The sequence below is a fragment of the Muscardinus avellanarius genome (assembly GCF_963383645.1).
Source record: "Muscardinus avellanarius genome assembly, chromosome: 6".
Lineage (NCBI taxonomy): Eukaryota > Metazoa > Chordata > Mammalia > Rodentia > Gliridae > Muscardinus > Muscardinus avellanarius.
Genome location: NC_137791.1, coordinates 27678978 through 27705083, shown reverse-complemented (window position 1 = coordinate 27705083; position 26106 = coordinate 27678978). Strand labels below are relative to the sequence as shown.

Here is a 26106-nt window from a genome sequence, read left to right as displayed (position 1 = left end):
TTTTTTACTTTATCCAGTGATTGCTTTCTCTCTCAACTCTTCAGCTACTTGTCTTCTTTTGTTTTTATAAATAACAAGTTGATTCATTTTGCTGGCAAAAAAAGAAATAAAAAGACCAAATATTGAAGATGATTTAATTTCTTCTGGAAGAGCTAAACACTAGCTCTGCTGCATGATGGCCACAGCTTCATGTGGCCCTGGGACTTCATGTGTCTGCTCTGGATTTAGATGTGCCACAAATGTGGATACTTACTCAACTTAGGACAAAACAAATATTTTTAAAAATCGGACTAACAATTTTAAATAGATTACATGTGGAAATGGCATTTTGGTTATATTAAACTAAATAAAATATATGATCAAAATTAGTTTCGCTCGTTTCTCTCTGTTTTTCTCACATTAAGCTACTAGAGAGCTTAAATGTAAAACTTCACATTTCACATATGATGCTGGTTTGTATCTTTTATTTTTTATTGAAATATGCTAATAAAAACTATCCACAGAGTTTTCTAGACAGACAAAATAATGTGATTTGGAAAAAAATAGTTATACTAATGCACCAAGGAGTGATAGCCACCCTATAATACCCTGCTACATATTTACAGCAGAAAACATAAAATCATTGAAAGGATATGATCTGAAGCAGTCCCTGCCCACACAAACTTGTAACTTGAAACAATAACTGGCAGTCTAAGTTCCAAAATCTTTCCCACCTCCACTACTTTGGCAGGTTACTGGCTTCCTTTGACAAGTCATTAGGCCTTTGTTTTGGCCACAACTTGAACTTGAATTCCACAAGTCTCCGTAGACTTGTATGTTATCCAAGCATTGCTCTAGCCTCCTCTCAGATAGATCCAGGATAGATCCTTTCAATAGGCCACAACTTCCATTCAATATCCAATCTCTCAGAGCAGAAGAATGACCAGTTGCTGGTTGCCTACGCTCAATGTAATGATTTTCACATAAAGAAATTCTTTTCAGTTATGTAACTTACACTACTTCACTGTAAACTATATGAAATTATAGTATCAGTGTTAGTTGTGTGGTTGTCCAGAACTTTATGATATTGTTTTATTAATGGGTACATATGGATGCTATTGATGTGCATTCTTGTAATGCAGAAAACGACCAAAGAGAAAGCATTTATAGGCCTTTGGAATAAGTGATTGATAAACTAGTGCTTTGCTTTCATAGGATTCTTTCCCGCCAGTGATCTAAAACGGGTAGGTACTTCACAAAACAAACAATACGTTTCATTAACCATAATAATGACACTACTCAACCTAAAGACATGCTCCACTCACTGACACTTGCCATCTTTAATTTTTAAGATGTATTAATCCATTGAGAAGTGTGACTGTGAGATATGGGTATTGAGCCCATTTGAGACTGACTGCAGCATAGACACCATGTAGACTAGAAGGCAGTGATGAGGTAGCTTATCTCTCCCCTCCTTTTAAGTAATCAAAAACACAACTTGATGTTAAAGAATTTGATAATATATTTATATCAATATCATAGAATACAAGGGGTGTTTGTGTGTGTGTGTGTGTGTGTGTGTGTGTGTGTGTGTGTGTCACTGAGGATTGAACCCAGGGACATTTTACCTCTGGGCTACATCCCCTGCCCTGTCTACTTTTATTTTGAACAAGGGTATCAGTAGATTACTTAAAGTTTTGCTATGTTGCTGAGGCTATCCTTGAACCTGGGATCCTCCTTTCTCAGCCCAGCTAGTACTGGGATAACAGGCATGGTCCACCACCCTACCCATAGGGTACATTTTTAACAGATATACATTAAAAGTCATGCTAATCTGCATCTTATCGTCGTGATTTTAATTTGGCTCAAAAATTCTCACCAGATTTGTATCTCAAATTGTTTATTTCATAGAAACAAGCTTTTAAAGCCCTCAGTTGATCAGGTCAATCCTCCTAGACTGCTAATGTTAGTACAGTCAAAGCAAGATTTTTCCAAGCATGGTAGTACTCACCTAGTAATTAGCAATGTGAGACAGAAAGCTTATAGATTTGAAGCTAGCCTCAACAATTTAGAAAGACCCTCAGAAACTTAGCCACAATCTGTTTCAAAGTTTAAAATAATAATAAATAATAATAAAGGGTTGAGATGTACCTCAGAGGTAGAATGCTTCTGGATTCAATCCCCTTATTAATAAACAAATAAACAAATTTAAGATTTTATTTCCAGAAGAACCAAACCAAAGTCATAGCACAAGCGCCCTGGCATTTTTAGCACAGAAATGATGAGATTCTGAAGCATGAGTTAACTATAGATATTGTCTTGAACAGAATAACAAATGCTAAGTTAAATGACTTAGCGCTGGCTAGCACTGAATTCAACCCTTGAATCTCCATCCAGTGTGTTGTTGATGTTCATATTTTGCTATACTTTTCCTTTTCAATATGATAGAAGTAATGAACAACCATAAATATGTTGTATTAATGTAAAATAAGGGCTGTTTTAATTTTGTTCTTATAATAAATAGTATTTTAAATTTATTTTTAATTTAATTAATTAAAATTTTTGCGGGTCTGGGGGTGGAACCCAGAGGCATTTGACCTCCAAGCTACATCCCCTGCCCAAATTTTTATTCTTTATTTTTGAAACAGGGTCCCACTGAGTTGCAGAGGACCTCACTAAGTAGCTGAGGCTGTCCACGAACCGTGATCCTCCGGTCTCAGCCTCCTGAATGCTGGGAATACAAGTGTTCGCCACCACGCCAAGCAATTTTTTATTTTTATATGATAGCTTTTAACATAAACTAGCTACAGCATAGTTTGCTTGAAATAATACTATACAAAACTATCATTTCTATTATAAATTTATTGTTTTAGTAAATTTATACAACTTTCTACAGAATCAGCAGGAAATGTTGGTTGCAGTTTTTGCACAAGATGTGTGTGAATAGATCTGATGCAACACAAATAAACATCATAGTGGGAACAGTAATTTTTATGACATTTCATTGAAACTACAGGAGAGTAGCAGTTAATTCAAGGTTGCACACAAGTAATGACAGCTGATAGGCAAGACAGTGAACCTCATTATGAAAGAACCCTTGGTTGCCCCCGCCCCATCTCCTGGGATTTTATTTCCAATAGCACTCTCTGCTGCCCTCTAGCAGTTCTACAAACCATTATTAAAGGAGACAAAAATGAAATACTGAGAAAATTGGGCAATAAATTATTTTCCTCCTTCAATGACAGAGCATTTAATGCATCGGTCATAGATTTAAAAAATAAAGTATGTATTTAGTTCTAATATATGTGTGTATACACAATTATAAGTCAAAACCATATATTTTAATTAAGAAAAATGATAAATTACTATCATCTATCACATTCAATTTTAATTTGGGGAGATTTTTATTGTATTTATTTGAAGACTTGGTAAAGTAAAAATGTGTTTACTGTTTTTTGTTTGTCTTTTGAGGCTCTTGTTTTCTCATGACCCATATGGTCTGTGATTTAGCTTTAACAATATGTTTCCAAATTGCACTTCTTAGATTACTTTTCTAACATCTAACTTTTGTACTATTGCCTAAATGGGAAGCAAGAGTCCCAATTCCCCTGATTTCTTAACATATTAATCAGATCATCCAACAGCCTTGGTAAGCAGTTTTTATAACCCGTTTTTTACAGTAATAGAGGCACATTACAGAAAGATTGACTTTAATAAAGTTATAGGGTTTGTGACTATTTGGAAACTCAGGTTGACACAATTGTTCTCTCTACACACATCGATGCCACCTAGACACACACACAAAAATTTTATAAATGTATTCCCAAGAATTTCACACCCAGGTCTACTGTTCTTCCTACTTTTTCCATCAACTCATTCGCCTATCTATAACCTCCACTCTGTTTAATGGTACAGCTGTCTACCCACTAACCAAGGCATCCACCCTGTTTTGGGCCCTTATCGTTTCCTCGTCTCCTTTAGCACACAACTTCTCATGCATTTTTAATTCTGAGCTTGGATCATTCCTCAATTGTCCACCTGCTCTTTCTTCACCTTCAAGTAGACTGATTCACAAAGGACAAACAGCCCCTTTGCCTCGCGTGGTGGTACACACACACACACCTGTGATCCCCGTACTTGGGAGGCTGAGACAGGAGGATTGCAGGTTCAAGGCCAGCCTCAGCAACTTAGCAAAGTCCTCAGCAACTTAGTGATACTGTGTTCTGAAATTAAAATATACATATATAAAGTATATATGTATGTTAAAATATACATATATAAAGGGCTAGGGGTGTAGCTCAGAGGTAAAATGTCCCTAATTTCAATTTGCAGTAAAACACACACACACATACACACTAAAAACATCCCCTTAAATCCACCTTTGCTCCATTTTTCCCCCATTTAAAAGGCCTCTTATGCCGGGCGTGGTGGCGCATGCTTGTAATCCCCACGCTTGGGAGGCAGAGACAGGAGGATCGCGCAGGTTCAAAGCCAGCCGCGCGCGCTGGTTTAGGAGACCCTGTTTCCAAATAAAAATGTAAAAATAGGTCTGGGAGTGTAGCCCGGAGGTAGAAGGGCTTCCAGGAACCCCAGTACCACCAAAAAAAAAAATAAATAAATAAATAAAATAAAATAAATAAATAAATAAATAAATAAATAAAAGGCCTCTTAAACCAGAGAACTATAGTAAATGTGCATATACATGTTCATAGCAGTACAATTCACAATAGTCAAATCATGGAAACAACCTTGGTGTTCATCAACAGATGAATGGATTACAAAATTATGGAATATCTACACAATAGGATTCTGCTCAGCTATAAAGAACAAAATTATGTCATTGGTAGGAAAATGGAATGACCTTAAGAATGTTATGTTAAAATCAGACAGTCACAGAAAGTGAAGGGTCATATGTTTTCTCTAATATGTAGAGGCCAGGGAGTAATTGATGTACTATAATGGAGGAGAAACCTCAGTGGAACCAGGGAAATGGTCTAGGGAAAGGGGAGGGAAAAGAGTGGAGATTAGTGAAAGAATTATTGCCCTTGGCTATGTGTACTTTTGTGAAAATACCAATGTCAATCCCAGTACTCTGTATGGGAAAAGGGAGAGAGGGAGAGAGCAGGGAGGGGCACCAAGTGCTGTGTGCCTGTGTCACTGTCACATAATGTACATTATGATGTGAGGCTTTAATACACCAACAAAAACATATTTTCAAAAAGCACAGAAACAGAGCCAGGTGTGGTGGTGCAAACTTAAAATCACAGGATCTGGAAGGCTAAGACAGGAGGATCGCGGTCTGTGGCCAGGCTCAGCTACTTAGTGAGACCCTCTGCAACTTAGTGCGACCCTGTTTCAAAATAAAGAATACAAAATAGGACTGGCGGTGGAGCTCAGAGGTAGAATGTCCCTGGGTTCCACCCTAGTACTGCAACGAATAAATAAATACATAAATAAATACATACATACATAAATAAGCATAGAAATAGAAAAAAAAATCAGCCCTTTTGACAATAAGAGCCTGTTTCCTTCAAGCACAAGTTTCATAGTGGCACATTAAAGTCTCTTTTTTGGTCCCATCTCATTCATCATCCTTCATTTCCTTCTAATCTAGGTTTTAGTCTCCCTACTCTAAAATGATGCACCATTCCTTCACTGATCAAATATTTACCAAGTGTCGATTTTGTGACTGGCCCGAGGAATTATCTAGGGAAGAAAGCCTGAGGACACTTACAGCCAAAGCAGGAGTCAGATCATGGGCTAACCATTCCAAGTGTGCGGGATCTAAGCTTGCCTAGGCGAGTTGGGAAATTTTCAGTGAAAGGCTATTAAGTGTTAAAGAGAAATAAGAGCCTGTCATGCTGTGTCATGGGCACAGCACTTCTAAGCAGAACAAAGTATAAAGGTAATAAGTGCAAAACAGGCTATTAGAACTTAAGTATTTTTTTCATCTTTGCTAAGCAGTACAGCAATGAAGAGCAATTAAGTGACTTTGAACAGAAGAGGGTTTGAATTTGTGAAAGACCATTCTGGCAGCATTTGAGCCTTGTGGAATGAAGAGGGGAAATACAGAAGGTGTATAAAGAAGGTTCGGCAACTGTCCAGGTTAGGGCTGAGGAATCCTGAAGTAGGAGAGTGTAGACAGGATCAAGTAGATGCTAAGAAAAAAAATAGGAAGTCAAAATGGCCATATCACTTCTTAAAAGAGAGTGATGCTTTGTTCGTCAATACACTCTGTACTAGCAGTGTTTGAAATAGTCAACTTGATAAGGAAAAAGGTTTATTTTTCCCAAGAACTTTAGCAGCGCAGTACCTTGTGGCGGGAGACATGACAGAGAAAGTCCGTTCATCTCATGGCCATCAGGAAACCAAAGAGAGGGGAAGGGGCTGGGGTCCCATATCTTTGCAGAAATACACACTCCATGATCTAATTTCCCTCCACAAGGTAATAGGCTGAGCTGTTGCCACATGGACTTTGGGGGGCCCTCTAGATCCCAGAGTATAGCTTACCTCAACTGTCTACAACTGTGCCAGCTGCAAGTAAGTGCTCAGAAAATATACACTCAATTAATATAGGCTGGATTTTGGAAAGCTCTATTGTTTTGCAGTCCTCCTGAGTTTCCCTTAAAACACAGGCAGGATAATTATCCTGCCTCACTCATCTTCTCTCTAGTTATTTAGTCCCTTAAGATTTTTTTCTTTATCTTCAGTATACTTGATCGTTATTTTGAATATTGAATGTTTTAATTATTTGTATAATGTCTGTCATCCCTAAAAGTCTGTGAGGTTTTCAAGTAAGCTGACACCATTCCATAATTTACTGGTGTATTCCTTTCGTGTCTAGTCTTTTTTTCTTTCAATTTATTGGCACTAAAGAATAACAGAATTCAAGAATATTTATAAGATAAGCCATTAAAGATATATAACATAATCTGGTGGTAGAGTGTTTGCTTAGCATGTATGAGCCCTTGGTTTGATACACACACACGTGCACACACACACACACACACACACACACATACACTATAACAAGAATAAATCAGAATTTAAGTTTATAATCAGCAAAATTATAAAATATCTCTGCAAAATGATATTAATATTACAAATGATGGTGTTAGTATCATTTATTGAAATAAAAGCTTTCTAGAGACAAGTGGAAGAAATAATTTATTACAGATTCTTTTACACATTGGAACATTTATATATATATATATTATGTGCTGATATGAAACACTAAATTTAAAGACATATTTTTACATAAAGTAGTTGCAATATTTTTATAAAGATTGATATTAATAAATTACCAGACATTAAGAACAACAGGCCAATTATTCCAATAGGAATGCATTCTAGGTTGAAATTAAACTAACTTTTCTGAACATGATATACCCTGGATCAAAAACATATTCTTCTAAGCTAAGAAGAGGAAGGCTACTCCTGGGCATGAAGGGCCAAGAAGGGCTCTAACAGCAGGGCCCCAGCAGTGTATTCCAGCTTTATTACTGATATGGTTAGATTCACTAACTTTCAGCCCAAGCTAAAGTAATAGATCAATGTGGAACAATGTAGCTTTTATAACAGCTGCAAGTGGCTAAGGAAATTTAGTAAAAGGGGTACAATAGAAATGGTAGCATTTTAGAGGAGTTATAATTGCCATGTGATTCGAATAAACAAACACTTTAATAACAAAAATGTGTATTCTATATTTCCAAAAGGAATTTAGCATACTTCAAAATAGTCACTCTCTTCTTAGCATGGTATATTAATTCTTACTTTGGAAGTCTAAAAAATAAACAGCTTTTTCCTAAAACTTAGAATTCACTCCTTTAGAAAATGATTTCTATAATGATATACACCAACATGATATAAACTTTGCTTTATATTATAGTCATTAAAATATACATATACATATATATGGAACATTCAACAGATTTGGTAAGCCGTGATATATATACACGGCCAAATACTGTTCATTTTTCTTTCATTAAATCCAACAAATATTTATTGGGTGCCTACTACTTGAAGATCACCAGCTTAGGTAATGCTCACAGTAAATTTTAAGACACATGAAACTCACATCATCCACATCAAAAGCTACACTTTAGATAATATACTAAAACCTTAAAAATAATCAAAAGTAGAGCTAGAGTTGGATAATAGGTAGTGAGAGATATACAGAGGAGAACCACATAGGATGATCAGGAGACATGAACACAATCTGTATCCACAATCTGTGTCTGCAGGGATGAACCGCTCCCTGGCTTGAGGGTCAGGAAATAACAGGAATCTAATCTACAGTTCTTTTCATCCCACCATCTGAGATTCAGTTCTCGTCCTGGTAAGTTTCCTTAAAAAAGTTGAAGAGATTTAGTATTAACTTTCAGTGATAATAAATCTTGCAGCATCCCTTAAATATACTTCTCTCTTTCTCTGAAAGGATGCTCATATTCAAATCAGCAGTTGCTAGAAGTCACCCTCACCACAATTTGGGGTAAAATTATTTTTAGGACCAACACTTGAGATATATTTTGGTTCATCAGAAGAATGTCCAAAAGCAGGTCAACTTCACAGATAAATAAAGTAAAAACAGTTGAAAGAAAAATAAATATTCTGCCTTTATTTTGGAAAGATGTCAAGGAATGGTATAACTGGGTCATATGGCAGTTCTACTCATAATCTTTTGAAGAACCTCCATACAGATCTCCATGGTGTTCGCCCTAATTTCCAATCCTGCCAACATTGTATGAGAGTCTTTATTTCCCCACATCTATGATAGATATTATTATTTTTGTATTCTTGATGACTGCCATTCTAATGAGGTAGATGGAGTCTCAGTATAGTGTTTTAGTTTTTTTGTGTGTTTTTCTGTACTGGGGATGGAACCCAAGGTTATTCTACCTCGCAGCTACAGCCCCAGTCTTATATTTTATTATTATTTTGAAACAGAGTCTCACTGAGTTGCAAAGGGCCTCACTAAGTAGTAGCTGAGGCTGTCCGCGAACCACAATCCTATTGTTTCAGCCTCCCAAATGCTGGGATTACAAGTGCGTGCCACCCTGCCCAACTATCAGTGTAGTTTTGATTTGCAATTTCACAGACTACTAATGATGAATCTCACTAAGATGTGTAATTATAGCGGGCGTGGTGGTGCACACTTGCAGTCCCAGCACTCAGGAGGCTAAGACAGGTGGATCGGGGTTCTCAGCTAGCCTCAGCTACTTAGTGAGGTCCTCTGCAACTTAGTGATACTCTGCGTCAAAAATAAAGAATAAAAATGGGGCTGGGGTGTAGCTTAGAGTAGAACGCCCCTGGGATCCATCCCCAGTACCACAAAAAAAGTGTAATTATTATGGACCAATGAAAGTATAAAAAAGAAAAGAAATATTAAAAACTTGGAATTCCATTCCATTTAAGATGTGATATACTCTGGAAAAGCACATTTTAGGGATCATAACACATAAAAAGAAATATGATTAAGAAGTCCCATTTCCTCTGAAGAACAAAAACACCAACAAGGGAATGCAATGCCATGTTTGCCTAGCTGGGACATCTTGAAGGTAAAGGCTGGGCACGACCTTCATGAGCACAGCCCCATTGTGGGCACCATGATTCCAGCATTGATGTGTTGGTGTTCTGGAGTTCAAGGGTTCTGGCTGGAGCACAACCATGGTGCTTGTGAGAACCTAAAGCTGGACTATAAGAAATCTGGCAAATTACATATCATTTATCTCTCTGGGGGAAAAAAAAATCACAAATGAGTTGGATTCCAAAATATCCCAAAACACATCACAGGAAGATACTGTGGGCCTTACAAGGTTCTTAAGCATCATAGTTGGGAAACTCCCAATAATTGATAGACTTTAATTTAGTCCTGATGGTGAGCTCTGAACTAGCTCAGGGAGAGGAGAGGGGACCTGGGCGGGGGGATCTCTCATCCTGATGGAGCTAGATTACAGAGAAAGAGCAAAAACACAGCCATTTGGAGTCAATGTTATCAGGACAAAAGCCGGCAACTGTGAAGTATCCCTTGCAAGCTATTTATTGTTCTGACCGGCTTATTAATGTTTCAGTTATTTCCGCTGTTTTACTTAAGAGTTAATTTCTGTAGGCAAGGATTCTTTTCACATGAAATATATTTTGGGTGGTCATGATTAAACTCCCCATTTTACACGCTGTCTTAAAAAATAAAATTACACTCTGATTAGTCATACCTCCGTTCCTGTATTTTTTCTGGATAAGAACCAAACTTGCATGGGTTCTTTTTTGCCCTTCATGGACACTGGACCTCTGTGCTCCAAATGGAATTGTGGATCTGAGTTTTCTGGAGACATAAGACACCTAAAAGACAGGGACAGAGAAGGGGGTGAGAAGTGTCCACGTTTGCATGTTGACATGTATCCAAGCTAGAAGTGGAGACAGCAAAATGCATCTTAAAGTTGTAAATGATGGCACTTAAAGTTTTAGTAATGAGGATCATCTTGAAATCAGTAGGATGGTGTGAAAGATTTAAATTTGAACTATGAGACCATCTTCCCAAAGGAAAAATAATCCTACTTGTGGAGGGAGGTAGAGAAGGTCATAACCCTTTTAAAAAAATAAGTAGGAAAATCACATGCAAGGTGCGTGTTCTCTCAAAGTCAGGAAATACCAAAATATTTTCCCTTACCTGTAGGTATATTCAGAAACATTGATTTTTCCCTTTTCTCCTGTGGTTTCTGTTCTGCTTGTGAGGTTGACGGTATTTCCAAAGAGACAGTATCGAGGCATCCGCTGTCCGATGACACCTGTCACCACTTCCCCAGTGTGTATCCCTATGGTTATCTGTAGAGACCAATGCTGTGTTCAGCAACTTTGACCGTTAACTGACTTTATGTTAAACAACAATGTAAAATCATCTCATAAAGTCAGACAAATTTTCTTTAAGAACTCTGAGCATGTAACAGGCAACTTCAAATACCTTCACCTAATCCTGTTTCCCAACAGAAACATTATGTCCCAGGAGCATCATTTGAAGTCTTAAAATTTTTAAAAATGTGAATTGGGAAAAGATTTTTTTTTTTTTTTTTGGTGGTACTGGGGTTCCTGGAAGCCCTTCTACCTCCGGGCTACACTCCCAGACCTATTTTTACATTTTTATTTGGAAACAGGGTCTCCTAAGCCAGCGCGCGCAGCTGCCTTCGAACCTGCACGATCCTCCTATCTCTGCCTCCCAAGCGCGGGGATTACAAGTGTGTGCCACCACGCCCGGTGGGAAAAGATTTTTAAAAATAGGCCAGAAAAGACAAGAGGCTTGGGATCACTCTCACGATTTTCAGTACATGGGACAGACTACATCATTTCAGATAAGAAGGCATTTTCTCATTTTTATGAAAGAATATAATACAATGGGCTCAAAAATATACTGAGGTCTTAATTGTAAAGTGTCCTTCCTTGTACATATTAATGATTTTTTCTGGACAAAAATATGAATCAGTTATCCTCAAAGGTCTCTTACCAATAGTATGTATCTTTTGTCTACTCACCTGAACAGATTCACCATCTACTTGAACCTGGCCAGCGATCTGCATCATGTCCAAGGCCAGGTGGCAAATGGACCTGGCATGGTGGGCACAGGGCTCCGGCAAGCCGCTCACCGTCATGTACTTGTCCCCTACAGTCTCCACCTGTCACATATTTACATGTTCATTCCTTAGCATGAAAATGACTCTTTTGTGTCTTACTCTAATTAGAATATGCTCCCCAAAGTTTATCAGCAATATTAAACTTTTGTCCTTTTTATTGTCTTAAAATTCTAATACATTCAACTCCAACAAGATATCTTGTAATTATTTGGAATTGACATCTTTGGTATTTGGGGTGTTTGATTATGAGGAAGTGTAAACACATAGTTATTTTTCCTTTAGTAGGAATTAGTTTCTCAACTGAAGTCCCCTTATAATTCAGTTATATAATTTATTACTTAATTTCTCTTTAAAATTGTGATGGCCTCAGTGCACAGGAACCACTACCTAGAGTTTACCTGGAATAATTTATCATGGTCACCAACAATTTATTTTTATGATATACTCAAAAGTTTTCATTTGTGTCTCAGAAAATTACAAAAAAAAAAAAAAAGTCCATGTGAACTTCTATAACCCCAGATGCCTGCAGATGGTTTAGTTAACATTCTTGCCTTTATGAAGCAATATTCCACTGACTTCATTTTCCCAATATATTTGTTTCCATTTGAAAAAAAGGACAGAAATGTCTTATAAATGTTTATCTTCAAGTCAAAGTTATTTAAAAGCAACCCTAAGTGCCCAGGACCCTTCTCAAACTTCATGACTTCTTTGCGGTGCAAATCACTTGTATAATTCAGTAAAAATGTCTTTTGCAGAGCACTAAATCAAATGCTATGTTTACACCAAACGTGATAAACAACCTGCACAGATTTGTTTGACTAAGTATAAATAAGCTGCTGAGCATTTCACTTCAACCAGGGCAGCATATACTCCTTGAAACATTCAGTTAGGCTTACAAGGAAAGAAGAGTTTTATAAAAAGAGGTGGGAATTTAAGAAAATGGTAAAGTGAATACATGAAGTTACTATAGCAAAGTTCCATCTATAGCCAGACAGCGAGAGCTGTCCTTCTGGAGGGGAAGCTCAGAAACTCAAGATTTTTCACAGCACCATGACAGGATCTAATGAAGACTTGCCTTATAAACAAATGGATTTTTCCGGGAATCTGTCAGTGTGTCAAATCTGGTGTAGAGGTCGTTGAGAAGGTTTACAATCTTCATGGCCCCTTCTCCAGATGCATGCTTGCTGCAGAAAGCATTGAAGCCCACGATGCCACTGAAGAGGATGGTCACATTGTCATACCTTTTGGCAGGCACTGGTCGCTTATGTCTCAGCTCATTGGCGACAGATGGAGGAAGGACAGAATACAGCAATCTGTTCATCGGGGTCAGGAAAAAGCCATTGTGAAAAATTTGGGGAATACCTTTAGTTCCTCTGCTGACCCTTTCATCAAGCATTGGTGCCATTTGCACTGGATTTTGATGAAGAAGCCCTCTAAAATTAGCATAATGAATTAGCTATATGTATAAGCAAAGACAGGGACATAAAGAACATATAAATCATTTGTTAATTCTAATCACCTATGTTCCCAAATCCGACTGTTCAAATCAAATCGAAATAAGCTGAACAAGCAGGCAGAACAGAGCACCAGCAATAGAAAAATCAAAGTTTTCATTCGCTGACCCATATCCTGATCCCGCTGCTATGAAACACACAAAAGTTAGCACTGAAAACACTAGTCTGGCTAGGACAGCACCAGAAAGATGTTCACCTCTCAGGAATGGGCCATCTACTGCAATTTTTATAAAGTAACATTAAATGAAGCATGGTTTTGGAGTCTCATTGAGATTAGTATAGAGATAAGTCAGTATGGGGGATCTTCAAAAGACTAGGAATAAAACCATTACATGACCCAGCTACCACTCCTCCATATCTTTCAAGAATTACAAGTTAGAATACTATAGTCGTATATAATATACCCACGTTTATATCAGGAGCATTCACACAGCCAAATTATGAAACCAATCCAAGTATTCATTAACAGATGAATCATAAAGAAACTATGGTATATACCCACAGTGGAATTCTACTCAGTCATAATGAAGAACAAAATTATGTCAAAGTGGAGAACTTTATGCTAAGATCAGCTAGTCTCAGAAAGCCAAGGATTGCATGTTTCTCCTATATGTGGAAGTTAGAGAGAAAACAGAGAATAAAAGGGACTTTAGATAAATGTACAGGGAGACAGTAGAATAGTGGGAGTGAAATGGGGGAGGGAGAAGAGGAGGGGGAAAGGAGGACTGAGGAAGGAGACAGTTCAAGTCAGGGTTTGGCAATATGTGACTGTGTTACTGCTGGTCCTGCTAACAGGCACTGGGTGAGGGGACTGAGGGGTGGATATGGAAGCAAACACATCACAGTCTGTGTGCATGTATGTTTTTATCAGCTGAAACTCACTGCAATGTAGAATTGCAATTCACTAATAAAAATATTAGTTTATTTCAATCATCAGTACTGAAAGTACTAGGATGGCACTGAGGGCCAGGCTCAGGAGAGGAGCAGGAGGAGAGCTACAAGATTTAGAAGAGCGGGACCTACGGGCTCTTAACAGGAAGAATCAGGAATAAATGAGGTGTCCTCCTCTGTTTCTTTCCTAAAGACAAAGAGTGAATATGCAGAGTAGAGCTGCACTCTCAATGTTTATTCCAGCTATAGTGGAAGTTCTTCAGTCTTTCATTTTTAACTTCTAACCAGAGAATATTTTTGTGAACCACATTAGGATGTGAGATAATGCACCAACACAATATTAAAAAATAAAAATATAATGTTCTCCAGGTCTTTCCATCTTCTTGCGAATGACATGATTTTTACTGCTGAGTAGAAGTCCGTTGAGTGTGTTTCCCGTAATTTTGCAATCCATTCATCTATTGATGGAGACCGAGGTTGGTTTGATATTTTCGCTATTACAAATTGTGCTGCTATGAACATGGGTATGCATATTTCACTGTAGTTCTCTGATTTCAACCCCTTTGAAAAGATACCCAGGAATGGCATAGTAGGATCATATCGTGGGTCCGTTCCCAGTGTTCTAAGGGAACATCGATCTCCATAGCAGGTGACCTAGTTTGCACTCCCACAAACTGTGTAAAAGAGTTCCTCTTTCCCCACATCCCTGCCAGCATTTGTTTATGTCATTATGTTGAGATCAGCCAAACACAGAAAGAGAAGGGACTTTTCTCTAATATGCCCAAGATAGGGAATGTTAAGGATACCAGAGGGACTCCAGATAATAGAAGGGAAACATCAGCAAAGCTAGAAAGGAAAAGCAGGGAAGGAAGAAGGCTGAAGTTGATTAATAGAGGAGCTAAACTCACATATATGTAAGTGTGAATGTAGCATGGTTAGCTGGGACACTCAATGTGGGAAGTGGAGGGGAAGCAGGGGGGAGGTATCAAGTGCGGTGTGAATGTATGCCATTGTCAATATGATCCATATTATGATGTGAAACTAGTGAACCAATAAAAAATATATAAAATCTTAAAGCTATACTTGAATAGCAAATGAGAACAAAGTAGAACTACTTAGGTATAAAGAAAACTAAAAGTAAATGATTTACAAATGAAATCACCTTGAAACCCCAATATTGATAAAAACATAATTCTAAAAATCAGAAAAATAATATACTGAGTTTTTTTATGTGGTGCTGGGGATTGAACCCAGGGAAACTCTACCTTTGAGCTATACCCCTGGCTCTTTTTATTTTTTATTTGGAAACAGGGTCTTGTTAATTGCTGATAGCCTTGCTAAATTGCTGAGGCTGGCCTTAAACCTAGGATCCTCCTGTCTCAGCCTCTCAAGTACTAGGATTACAGGCATGTACTACCATATTTAGCAATGTAAGGATTCTTGAAGTACGATATCTCTAAATAGGAGAGAGTTTCAGAAAGTCTAAAACACCCTGGGAAATCAAAAGGAAGTAATTGTTTGAGGTGCGTAGGTATCAACTACTCACACTAGGTGCAAGCCTCTTTTACAATCCCCAGATCCCGCAATCTTGTGCTCTAGATCTAATATGAGGAACAATTACCCTGCTTAACTGACAATTTAGTGGAAAAGTGAATGAAGAGCTTTTTTAATACTAAATACAGAAGATATGGGGATTTTCATAATTTAAAGTGTGCATTCTTATAATATTCACAGTAATAATATTGTTATTGTTTGGTCCTGAAATGTCCCCCAAAGTCCTATGGGTTAAAGTCTTGGTCCCCAGCCTGTGATGCACTGGACCCTGTAGGAGGTGGTGCTTAGTGGGAGGAAGTTAGGTCACTAGGGGTGTGCCTCTGAAGGGAACATTGGGGTATTGGTCTCTTCCTTTCTCTTTCTAGACTTCCAACTGCCATGAGCTGAGCAGCCTCCTCTGCTGCACACTCCTACCATGATGTACTGTCCCAACAAAGGCCTGCAGCAAGAAGGCCAAAATACATTGACCAAAGTCTCTGGAACCATCACCCTAAATAAATGTTCTCCATTTTTAAGTTGATTATCTAAGATACTTGGTATAGTGGTGAAGAGAGAACATAGTTACAAAAGATAATAGCAAATAATGAACCATAAGACATTAAAAAATATCTAGGTGATTTTATAATATAAGGAACTTACTCACAAACCCATAAGGCTCTGAACCTTAGTCATAAGTATCGTCTTATAATCTCCATAAAAAGCATAAATTTTTTATAGATAAAGTCATACCACTATCAATAAAACATATACTTTCAGTTGTTTTTCAAGCAGCTGAAGACTTGGAACTGCCTGCCCTATATGCTTTTGCAAATCTACAAAATATGTAGACAGATTGAATTTTGTGCCTCTTAGAAGCATGAAAGAAGTAACGTGGTCTTAAAAATACTAGAGGCTGCTTTCAGCTTCATTATGCAAAGGCCAGGACAGGTGAATTAAGAAGTGTGTGGTGTGGCCAGGTGTGGTGGTGAAGCCCGTAATACCAGTACCTGGGAGGCTGAGACATGAGGGTAACAGGTTTGAGATCAGACTCAGCAACTTAGCAAAACCCTAATTCAGAATAAAAATTAAAAAGGGGCCGGGCGTGGTGGCGCACGCTTGTAATCCCAGCATTCAGGAGGCTGAGACTGGAGGATCACGGTTCGCGGACAGCCTCAGCTACTTAGTGAGGCCCTCTGCATCTCAGTGAGACCCTGTTTCAAAATAAAGAATATAGGGGGAGTGGTGAGTGGGCTCGGGGCACCCTCTCCCCCCTCATGCCATTTTGACATGGTGCTGTAACTATTTTCTGTATTTTTATCTTCTTAATAAACTTTTTTGAATCTTCAAAAAAATTAAAAAATTAAAAATAAAGAATATAAAATAGGGCAGGGTGTGTAGCTTGAAGGTCAAGTGTCTCTGGGTTCCATTCCCAGACCAGCAAAAAATAAAAAATAAAAAAGCAAATAAAAAATTAAAAGGGCTGGGGGTATAGCCTAGAGGTAGAATGGCTCACCAACACACACACACACACACACACACACACACACACACACTAACGCAATTACAAGGTATGTTTAAGATAGGCTTTTACAGTGATATTATCTATTTTATCCTTGCTATTAATAGAGTTAAGTGGTCTGATTCCTTGTGTGCACAGCATCATCCCACAGGCATCTATTCCACAGTACTGGAGAAGGATAGAAAGTGATGCCGTCACCACTCTTCTGAGTGTTCAAATAGATGAAATAGTTTGTATGTGAAGCAAGACAAATTGGCTTAATTCTTCAACAATATATCTTCCTATATATAATCAAAACAAACAAGCAAAGAAGAACTTGGTTAAAAGCTCTTTTGAACATGAGGAATTTACAGTTTTTAATTAATCCATGGAAGTAGGACAATGTAGCATTCGTGATGTGCATTGACTTTAATAAATTGCTGCAAAATAAAATACTACCGTGCACAGCAATAGCCCCATATTTCATAACTTACTTACCTTTCATAAAAATGATTACTATTTTGATATGTTTGCTAATGTATGCATAGCAGATATAATTATTAATCTTAGAGTTATTATAAACTGTCAGACTCATATTTCTTGAGAACTAAATAATTCAGAGTCCGAGAAAATAAGTATTTTAAATATAATGATTAATTTTAATCACATTCAGTGTGACCTCAGCATCTATTCAGTTCCTGGTACAAGAAGATGATCAGTGCACAACTGCTATAAGAATGAAGAATTAGACTTTAGTTGTGCATTTGAATTATTCTCATATCTCTTAGAGAGATATATTAAGACTGGTAGACCTTCCTTCCTTCCTTCCTCCCTCCCTCCCTCCCTCCCTCCCTCCCTCCCTCTCTCCCTCCTTGCTTTTTCTTTGTGGAACTGGATATTGAACCCAGGAAATATTCTACCTCTGAGCTATACCCCCAGCCCTATTGTATTTTTTGTGCTTATTTTATTTTACGTTATTTTCTTTTATTGTGGTACTGGAGATTGAATCCAGGGACATTCTAACTACAAGCTACGCCCCAAGCTGTCCCTATTCTTTATTCAGGCTCTCACTTTGTTGGGGAGGGTCTCACTAAGTAGCCGAGGCTGGTCGCGATCTTGGATCCTCCTGTCTCAGCCTCTCAAGTACTGGAACTAAAGCATGTGCCACCATGCTCAGATTTTTATTTTTATTTTAAAACAGGGTCTTGTTAGGTTAATGAGAATCTCGGTATTTGCTGACACTGTTCTTGAATCTGCAATTTTCGTCTCAACCTCCTAAATACTGGGATTACAAGCACGCACCACCAGGTCCAACCCAGATGGGCAGACTTTTTTATGCATATTTTCTTTTTTGGGTGATAATGGGGATTGAACCGGGGGCATTCTATCTCTGAGATACATCCCCAGCCCTACTTTTATTCTTTATTTTGAAACAGTGTCTCACTAAGCAACTGAGGGCCTCAATGAGTAGCTGAGGCTGTCCACACACTCGGATTCTCCTGTCTCAGCCTTCTAAATACTGGAATTACAAATATGCACCACCATGCTTGACTCATATTTTTATTTTAAAAGCAAAATAGTGTGGGGATAGATCTCAGTGGGTAATCAAATGTACACTAAGTATGAGGCCTTGGCTTCAATCCTCAGCACCAAATAAATAAACAAGAGCAAAGTAGAAGATAATCACTGACTATCCTTGATATGCAAGAGGTCCTATTCCTTTTCAGTCTGTAAAAGTTAGTGATCAATCATAAATGCAGTTGCATCGCATGATGAATAAAAATGGCCCCCTTTAACCACAGTCTTACGTGTCTGTCTTCTTCTTTTCATCTTCCAGGGCTCTTAGTGTGAGCTGCAGCCTGTCTGTGAGGATTTCCAGTTCTTGTGTCAGTTTGTATTCCTCCCTGAATTGTTCTCCCAAAAGCACAAGGTCGCGCGTGGCATCGTGCAGAGGGATGTCACTCAGATACAGACCTCTCCTCGTCAGATCATCCAGGTTCATCACGCTGTCAACAGAGGGACGCGGCACAATCACTCCCAGCTCATCCCCATGACAAGACCAGCCCTGATTACTGTCAGAGAATCCTGACAACTCCTCCACTTCAAAGGTCGGGTGAGGAACAAGATGATGAATTGAATTAATAATACGACTTTATTCGCTGAGATAGTTAAGAATCTATCAAAAATCAGTACAATGGAGAGACATTTTTCTCAAGTTGTGCTTTTTGGAGCCACAGTCAAAGTAGAAAACTACCCTATGAGATTTGCTCAGGAATTTAATACAAGGTGTTATTTATTATTTTATCAAATTCTTTCTTTTAAAAGGAGGAGGACAAAACTCGCTTTCACTCTCTTAGAGTAGTAATGATGTTTCCTTTGAGGATGTAGCATATTTTTCCCTTATGAAGTCTATGAATCTGTAACTGGTGGCTTTTCCCATTTGGAAGCAATGTTTAAAAGTTTACTAGATTTATGAACCATATTCAACATGTTTTTTATGTACTTAAAAGACTTTTTGGCATGTATTTTTGTGCTATTCTTATTTTTGGCTCTTAGTTCTTCTTCTTATTTTCATTGACTATTTTTTTTTCATTTTTCAAGTCATTATTTGACCTTGTTGAATTCTATGCAATCTTTGTAACTTAAGTCATTTTTTAACAACTGCATATGGCAACCGATAGATACACTCAAAATTTTCTACTTCTGGAACATTTCTCTCCATGAGAAATGGAGAGTGTTGGAAAGCGTTGTGCTATTGAAGCTCAACCTGGGAAGAGGCAGAGAGAAAACACCTACTGATACAAGTTGAGATACTATAATATCAGTGTAATTTATTAACACAAAAACTTTTTTATTTCTTAATTGTCTCTTTTATTTTCATGACATATTTCTCAGGAAGAAAGTAATTCTATAAAAATGTAACATATCATTATATTTAACTAAATAATATTTGATTAATTAAAATATAATTGATTAATAAATATGCAATCTTTAATACTATAATTAAAATATTAAGAGAACCAGGAATGGTGGTGGTGCATGCTTGCAATCCCAGCATTTGAAAGGCTGAGTCAGGAGGATCACAGTTCATGGACAGCCTCAGCTACTTAGTGAGGCCCTTTGCAACTCAGTGAGATTCTGTTTCAAAATAAAGAATAAAAAATAGGGCTGGGGTGTAGCTCAGAAGCATACTGACCCTGGGTTCCATCCCCAGTACCGCAAAAAAAAATTATATATTTATATATATATATACACACACATATATATGGAGATTTTTATTTTTATGGAGATTGTTACAAAGTTAATTAGATTTTTCAGAAGTCTTAACAAAATATCTTTAAACAAAAAGATATCATGGTAGGATTTAAATTTTAGCCATTAGTCCACCAAAATGTGCCTTCTCAAATGTATTTAAGACACGTCTTTTGGTTGTATGAATTTATAAGTACACAAAAATTCACCTAATAAGAAGTCTCATGCTTATTTTTTCTATTATTCCAAAGAAATTTTAGATATATTTTTCATTTTTTCATTCCCACACATCTTTTAGTAAAATGTTTTCCTCAGTCAGAACTACACCAAAGGATATTTTTTCTTACTTTGATTATTTTTATAAACAACATATTTTAGCTGGGCATAGTGATGCATGCTTGTAGTCCCAGCATTTGGGAGGCTGAGACCGGAGGATCGCAGTTCATGGACAGCCTCAGTTACTTAGTGAGGCCCTCCACAACTTAGTGAGAGCCTGTTTCAAAATAAAGAATAAAAAATAGGGCAGGGTGTATAGCTAGGAGGTAGAATTCCTCTAGGTTCCATCCCCAGATTCACACACAGAAATGTAAACAACACATTTTACATACATTTCCATTTGTGTGGTGGTGGGGTACTGGGGATGGAACCCAGAGGCCTTCTACCTCTAGGCTATACCCCCAGATCTATTTTTATTTCTTATTTGGAAACAGAGTCTCCCTAAGTTGCTGAAAGCCTCATTAGGTTGCTGAGATCGGCTTTGAACCTATGATCCTCTTGTCTCAGCCTCCTAAGTACTGGGATTACAAGCATGCCCCACCACTCCAGGCCATACAATTCCATTTAATCATATATTTTGAGTAGTGTAAAGTACTCAAAATGTATTAGGGTAGAGTATTTATCCTGTAAAGTAGATATTTTTATATAATATAGCTCAAATCCCCAAATTCTTACTAACATACTATAATACACAGTGTAGCCCATTTATGGGCGCTAAACATACCCCTGCATTTATGACATCATAGCAGATGCTTCACAGAATTGCTTCTTTACATGCTTCTTTTGAAGATATAAGAACATAGAATTAACTGACTGTAAGATATCCTGTGGTGTATGGCATAAATACTTTGCAGAAGATGTGACCATGGCATACACAGTGCATGATTTTTTCTGAATTTAGCAAATGTTTAATGAGTTCATCTTTATTATAAATAAATATAAAAAAGGGTGGAAAACCTAATTACACTTCAGCATAGGTAAACACGATAAGTTAAAATGTTAATGAACATTTGTTAGCTAAAGATGGGTACTTATATCCAGAATGATTAAAAAAGATTACCTTGGTGAACACAGGAAAAGTATGCTATCTGCCTCGGGTAAGTATATCATTTGACCCTTGAGACGTAAGCAGCTGATCTCGTTCCCGGTCAGTTCATCCTCACATTCTAGTGTCTCTACATCCAACAATCCTTCCTTGAAAATGCAAAACATAAGCATTGACTAGTGCCTTTATTCCTACCTGACAATTCAGTAACAAATTCCTCATTCCCCACCAACCCTATGGAAGAGTAAGCACATGAATCAGAGCAAGAGAGGCCATTTCACCAGGCTACCTCACGGCACCCCAGAAAAGTGAATGGGCTGTCTCTTTACCACTCAGAAAGGCACTACCTACTGTTACTATTTTTACTTAGAACTTCTGTAACTTGTTTTTTCTGAATTTCATTACCAAGTCTTATCAAAGGATAAAACAAACCAACCCTATGTTCAAAGAGTGGCTGAAAGTAGTAAATTCCAAATATATAAACTATGTGTAGGAACGGACTTTGGGAGATGTAGTTAGAATAAAATATGCATGCTAGGAAAATTACTTTTGCTATAATTATGCCAAGAACATAAAGCATGAGATTTGGACATCAAATTACCAACTATATCTATAGCTTATCACTTTTATTTCCCCACAAAGATGGCAGCAGAAATAACAAAATGTTTAAGATATAGCAAATGGGTAGCTTTAGGTGAAGTTAAAAACACATCTTTGTTAGTTCTTCTGATTTGTAAAATAAGGCATTGTAATTTTCTAGGGAACAAAAGACATTGGTTTTATTATGTGACACTGGGTCGTCCTAGCAAGACAGTTAAAACTCACTTTTGTTAACTCTGATCACTAAAGTAGTTGTATGCTCCTTGAACACAGCATAACTCAACAACAGTGCCTTTTAAATAGATATGGCTTTGAGAATTTTTGTTTGTTTTTTCATTGTTTTTAAATCTTGCTATAGCTTCTTCATCTCATAGACTGTGATAATAGATAATTTTCCCTCTTGGTGACATCTAGTGAGTAACACACCTCACACACATTTAGTGAATTAAGATCTTGATTACCTTGCTTCTCAGTACAAAGACTGTATTGATGTGTGAAAGGATTCCATGGAAACTAATATCAATATGAGGACGAACCAGAGAAAAGACAGACAGAAGGCTGCAATTCCCAGGCTGGAGCTAAAATGTAGATAAAGATCAAAGAATACTTCATTAGCTAAAATGATTGTTTTTTATTTTGTTTTTAAACTGTATTGTTGCATTGCAATTACACATCATGATGAGATTCAAAGTAATAGATTCATACACGCATACATTATTTCCCTCTGTATCGCATCCTACTCCCTGGACCTCTTTCCCCATACATGTCAGTGAGATTGGTAGTTATCTCTTCATATATGGACAAGAAAACTGTTCAAATTAACTTAAAATGTTTTTATGATTTGATATTAATAATTAGATTAAACCAGCTAAACTGTCTTCAAAACAGAAAATCATGTCATTTGCAAGAAGATGGAAAGACCTGGAAACATGTAGTGAGATCAGCCAAACACACAAAGAGAAGAGACATATGTTTTCTCTAATATGCCCAAACTAGGGAATGTTAGGGATACCAGAGGGACTCCAGGTTATGGAGGGGAAACCTCAGCAAAACTAGAATGGAAGGGTAGGAGAGGAAGAAGGCTGAGGTTGATTAATGCAGGAGCTACATTTGAATATGTATAAAAGTATGAATGTAGCATGGTCAACCTGGACACTCGTTGGGAGGCAGGGAAAGGGGAAGAGGGGAAGGAGGGCACCAAGCACTGTCTGAATGTATGCCATTTTCAATAAGATCCACATAAAAAATAAAAATAAAGAAATGAATAAAACAGAAAATCATAACCTTTGTAAAGGAAACTAACTTCAACCAGGGGGACAAATCTTGGTGCATGCAACTCAGTAACTTAAGTAAATATTACATAGCTGCAAACCATAACACACCAAGTATTGTGTGCATGCATGTTTGTATCACTTTGACCATCACTATTATGTATAATTACAGTGCACCAATAAAAGTATTTAAAATTAAGGGACATATGATGTGGAGCATTACCTGATACATAGTCAAAGGGTTACATGAATGAAAGGCCAAGTGTGACAGTGGTATCAGGCTCCAAGAAAGCATACTGTCATTTTACCTGGGGGAGGACTCTGTATATGGCATTGCCACACTGAGTAACCACTAGGTCCCGGTCAAATATTATGTGAAAAGGAAAAGCTTTGCAGAACGTATATGGGCTGATGCGTGACTCCTGGGTACCGTTTTCTTCAAATCTGTCCAGATCTTCATAAAAATCCTCTTCTTTTGACTCTTTTTCTTCAATTAAAAATTGAGTATGATCACATTCCTCATTTCTCTGCTGAATAACCTGGATATCAAGAGAGTATGGCATTAGATGTCTACATTTCAGTTTAATCAAAATATCTAAATATAAAAAACATCATGAAGATATATGTATGTATATATATATATATATATATATATATATATATATATATATATATGGTTAATATAAAATGTTTAAATAGCCAGGCGTGGTGGCGCATGCTTGTAATCCCAGCACTTGGGATGCTGAGAAAGGAGGATCACACAGGTTCAAAGCCAGCCTCAGCTACTTAGTGAGGCTCTCAGCAACTTAGTGAGACCCTGTTTTCAAATAAAATATAAAATAGGTCTGGGAGTATAGTCTGAAGGTAGAAAAGCCTCTGGGTTCCACCCCCAGTACCACCAAAAAAAAAAAAAAAAAAAAAGTTTAAATATATGCAACTACTATACATGTATAAAACAGAAAAATATTTCTGAACATTGGTCTATAAAATTTGAACACTTCAATAATTATATTAATTAAAAATCTGGTACACGTTTCCCCAGTACTACATACCAATTCTTGGATAGAATCAGGGAAAAGAAAAACCATTTCTTGGCCTAGTAGGCTAGAATTCTTTGGCTAGTCACACTTTTCTGGTGAAAAACTTGCAAACCACATGTAGTAATACTATCTAATATGATAAAAATTACATTTAAGGGTGATGAGAAATTAAAGAATAAAGATGCATATTTAAAAGCACACTCTAGCTGGGCATGGTGGCCCACACTTGTAATCCCAGTGCTTGGGAGGTGGAGACGGATGATCACGCAGGTTCAAAGCCAGCCTTTCTGGCTCAAGAGACCCTGTTTTCAAATAAAAAAGTATAAAATAGGTCTGGGAGTATAGCCCCGAGGCAGAAGGGCTTCCAGGAACCCAAGTACCACACACACACACACACACACACACACACACACACACACACACACAAAGACACTCTAAATTCAGGCATGGTGGTGCACGCTTGTAATCCCAGCATTTGGGAGGCTGAGACAGGAGGATTGCGGTTTGCAGACAGCCTCAGCTACTACTAAGTGAGGCCTTTTGCAACTCAGTGAGACCCTGTTTCAAAATAAAGAATAAAATATGGGGCTGGGGGTGTAGCTTGGAGGTAAAATAACCCTGGGATCCATCCCTGGTACCGCAAAATAAATAAATTAACAAACAAACAAACAAACAAACACACACTCTATATCATATTTTATCCACCAATCAGTAAGTATAAAATGTTGCAACAACCATCTGTATAGGGTCCTGCAATAGAGGCATATCAAATACTGTGAATGGGATGGTAGTTTAGTGAATCTTTCTGAAGGATAAATTGATAATATGCATAGGAAGTCCTTAAAATATGTATATTCTTTGAATTGTATATGTAAAATGTATGTATATACTTATTTTAATTCCAAATCCAGAATTCAATCTAGGGAAGTAATTATCATTATAAGAAAGTTCTGCAATTTAAGGAAATAACTACTCTTCTAAAATAATATCCAAAGGCTAATATATTATTAAATGGCAGAAAATATTTTTCTCCAGGGTTTAAGAAATTTCAAGAAATGTATCATCTCATAAAAATTCTATCACGCCTCCAGCTAGATCCAGATGGGATGTGGCTAGGGCAAAATGAGGGTGCAGCTAAGTGAAAACAAGACCTGGTGCATTTTCAGTGTTTGTCAGGAGTTTACTGTGACATATTCTAAAACTTAAAGAACAAATCACAAAAGCCATAAAGGCTGTCATGTACATTCTTTTGTGGTAAAATTAGGATGCGCCTACCACTTTAACTGTCACACCAACTTACCATTCAGGTAAATATTAGTATTCTTACTTGCGTTTTGAAATTTTTGCTCAGCTAAGATTGATTTCCCTAAGTCATGGGCAAAATCAAACAAAACCTACCATAAAAATGTAGGCCAAATTCTGATGTTTTACCCATTTCTATTTTCAACTAGAGAAACTGAATTATAAATTTACTGATCAGTTGTTTGAATTTACTTTTCTACTTTGAGAAAACTGGTAAGACAAATTGCCCCTGCTATCACAGATTTAACGTCTCATTATTATATCACTTTATGATATAGTCATAT

The 26106-nt window shown here is 37.3% G+C and overlaps 1 protein-coding gene across 1 annotated transcript in view; it reads right to left on the bottom strand.

The window, feature by feature from the left end:
- Positions 1-5638: 5638 nt before the first annotated feature.
- The window catches only part of GUCY1B1 (guanylate cyclase 1 soluble subunit beta 1), a gene marked incomplete at its 3' end in the record, with an annotated part of 54274 nt that continues 33806 nt past the window's right edge, over positions 5639-26106 (bottom strand). The window contains exons 5-13 of the mRNA XM_080697159.1: positions 23789-24019; positions 22671-22787; positions 21625-21758; positions 18845-19042; positions 12676-13033; positions 11502-11642; positions 10646-10800; positions 10191-10317; positions 5639-5773 (exon numbers count right to left, since the gene is read on the bottom strand). Of these exons, the coding sequence (XP_080553285.1) occupies positions 5639-5773; positions 10191-10317; positions 10646-10800; positions 11502-11642; positions 12676-13033; positions 18845-19042; positions 21625-21758; positions 22671-22787; positions 23789-24019 (1596 nt within the window). The remainder of the gene's footprint in view (positions 5774-10190; positions 10318-10645; positions 10801-11501; positions 11643-12675; positions 13034-18844; positions 19043-21624; positions 21759-22670; positions 22788-23788; positions 24020-26106) is intronic.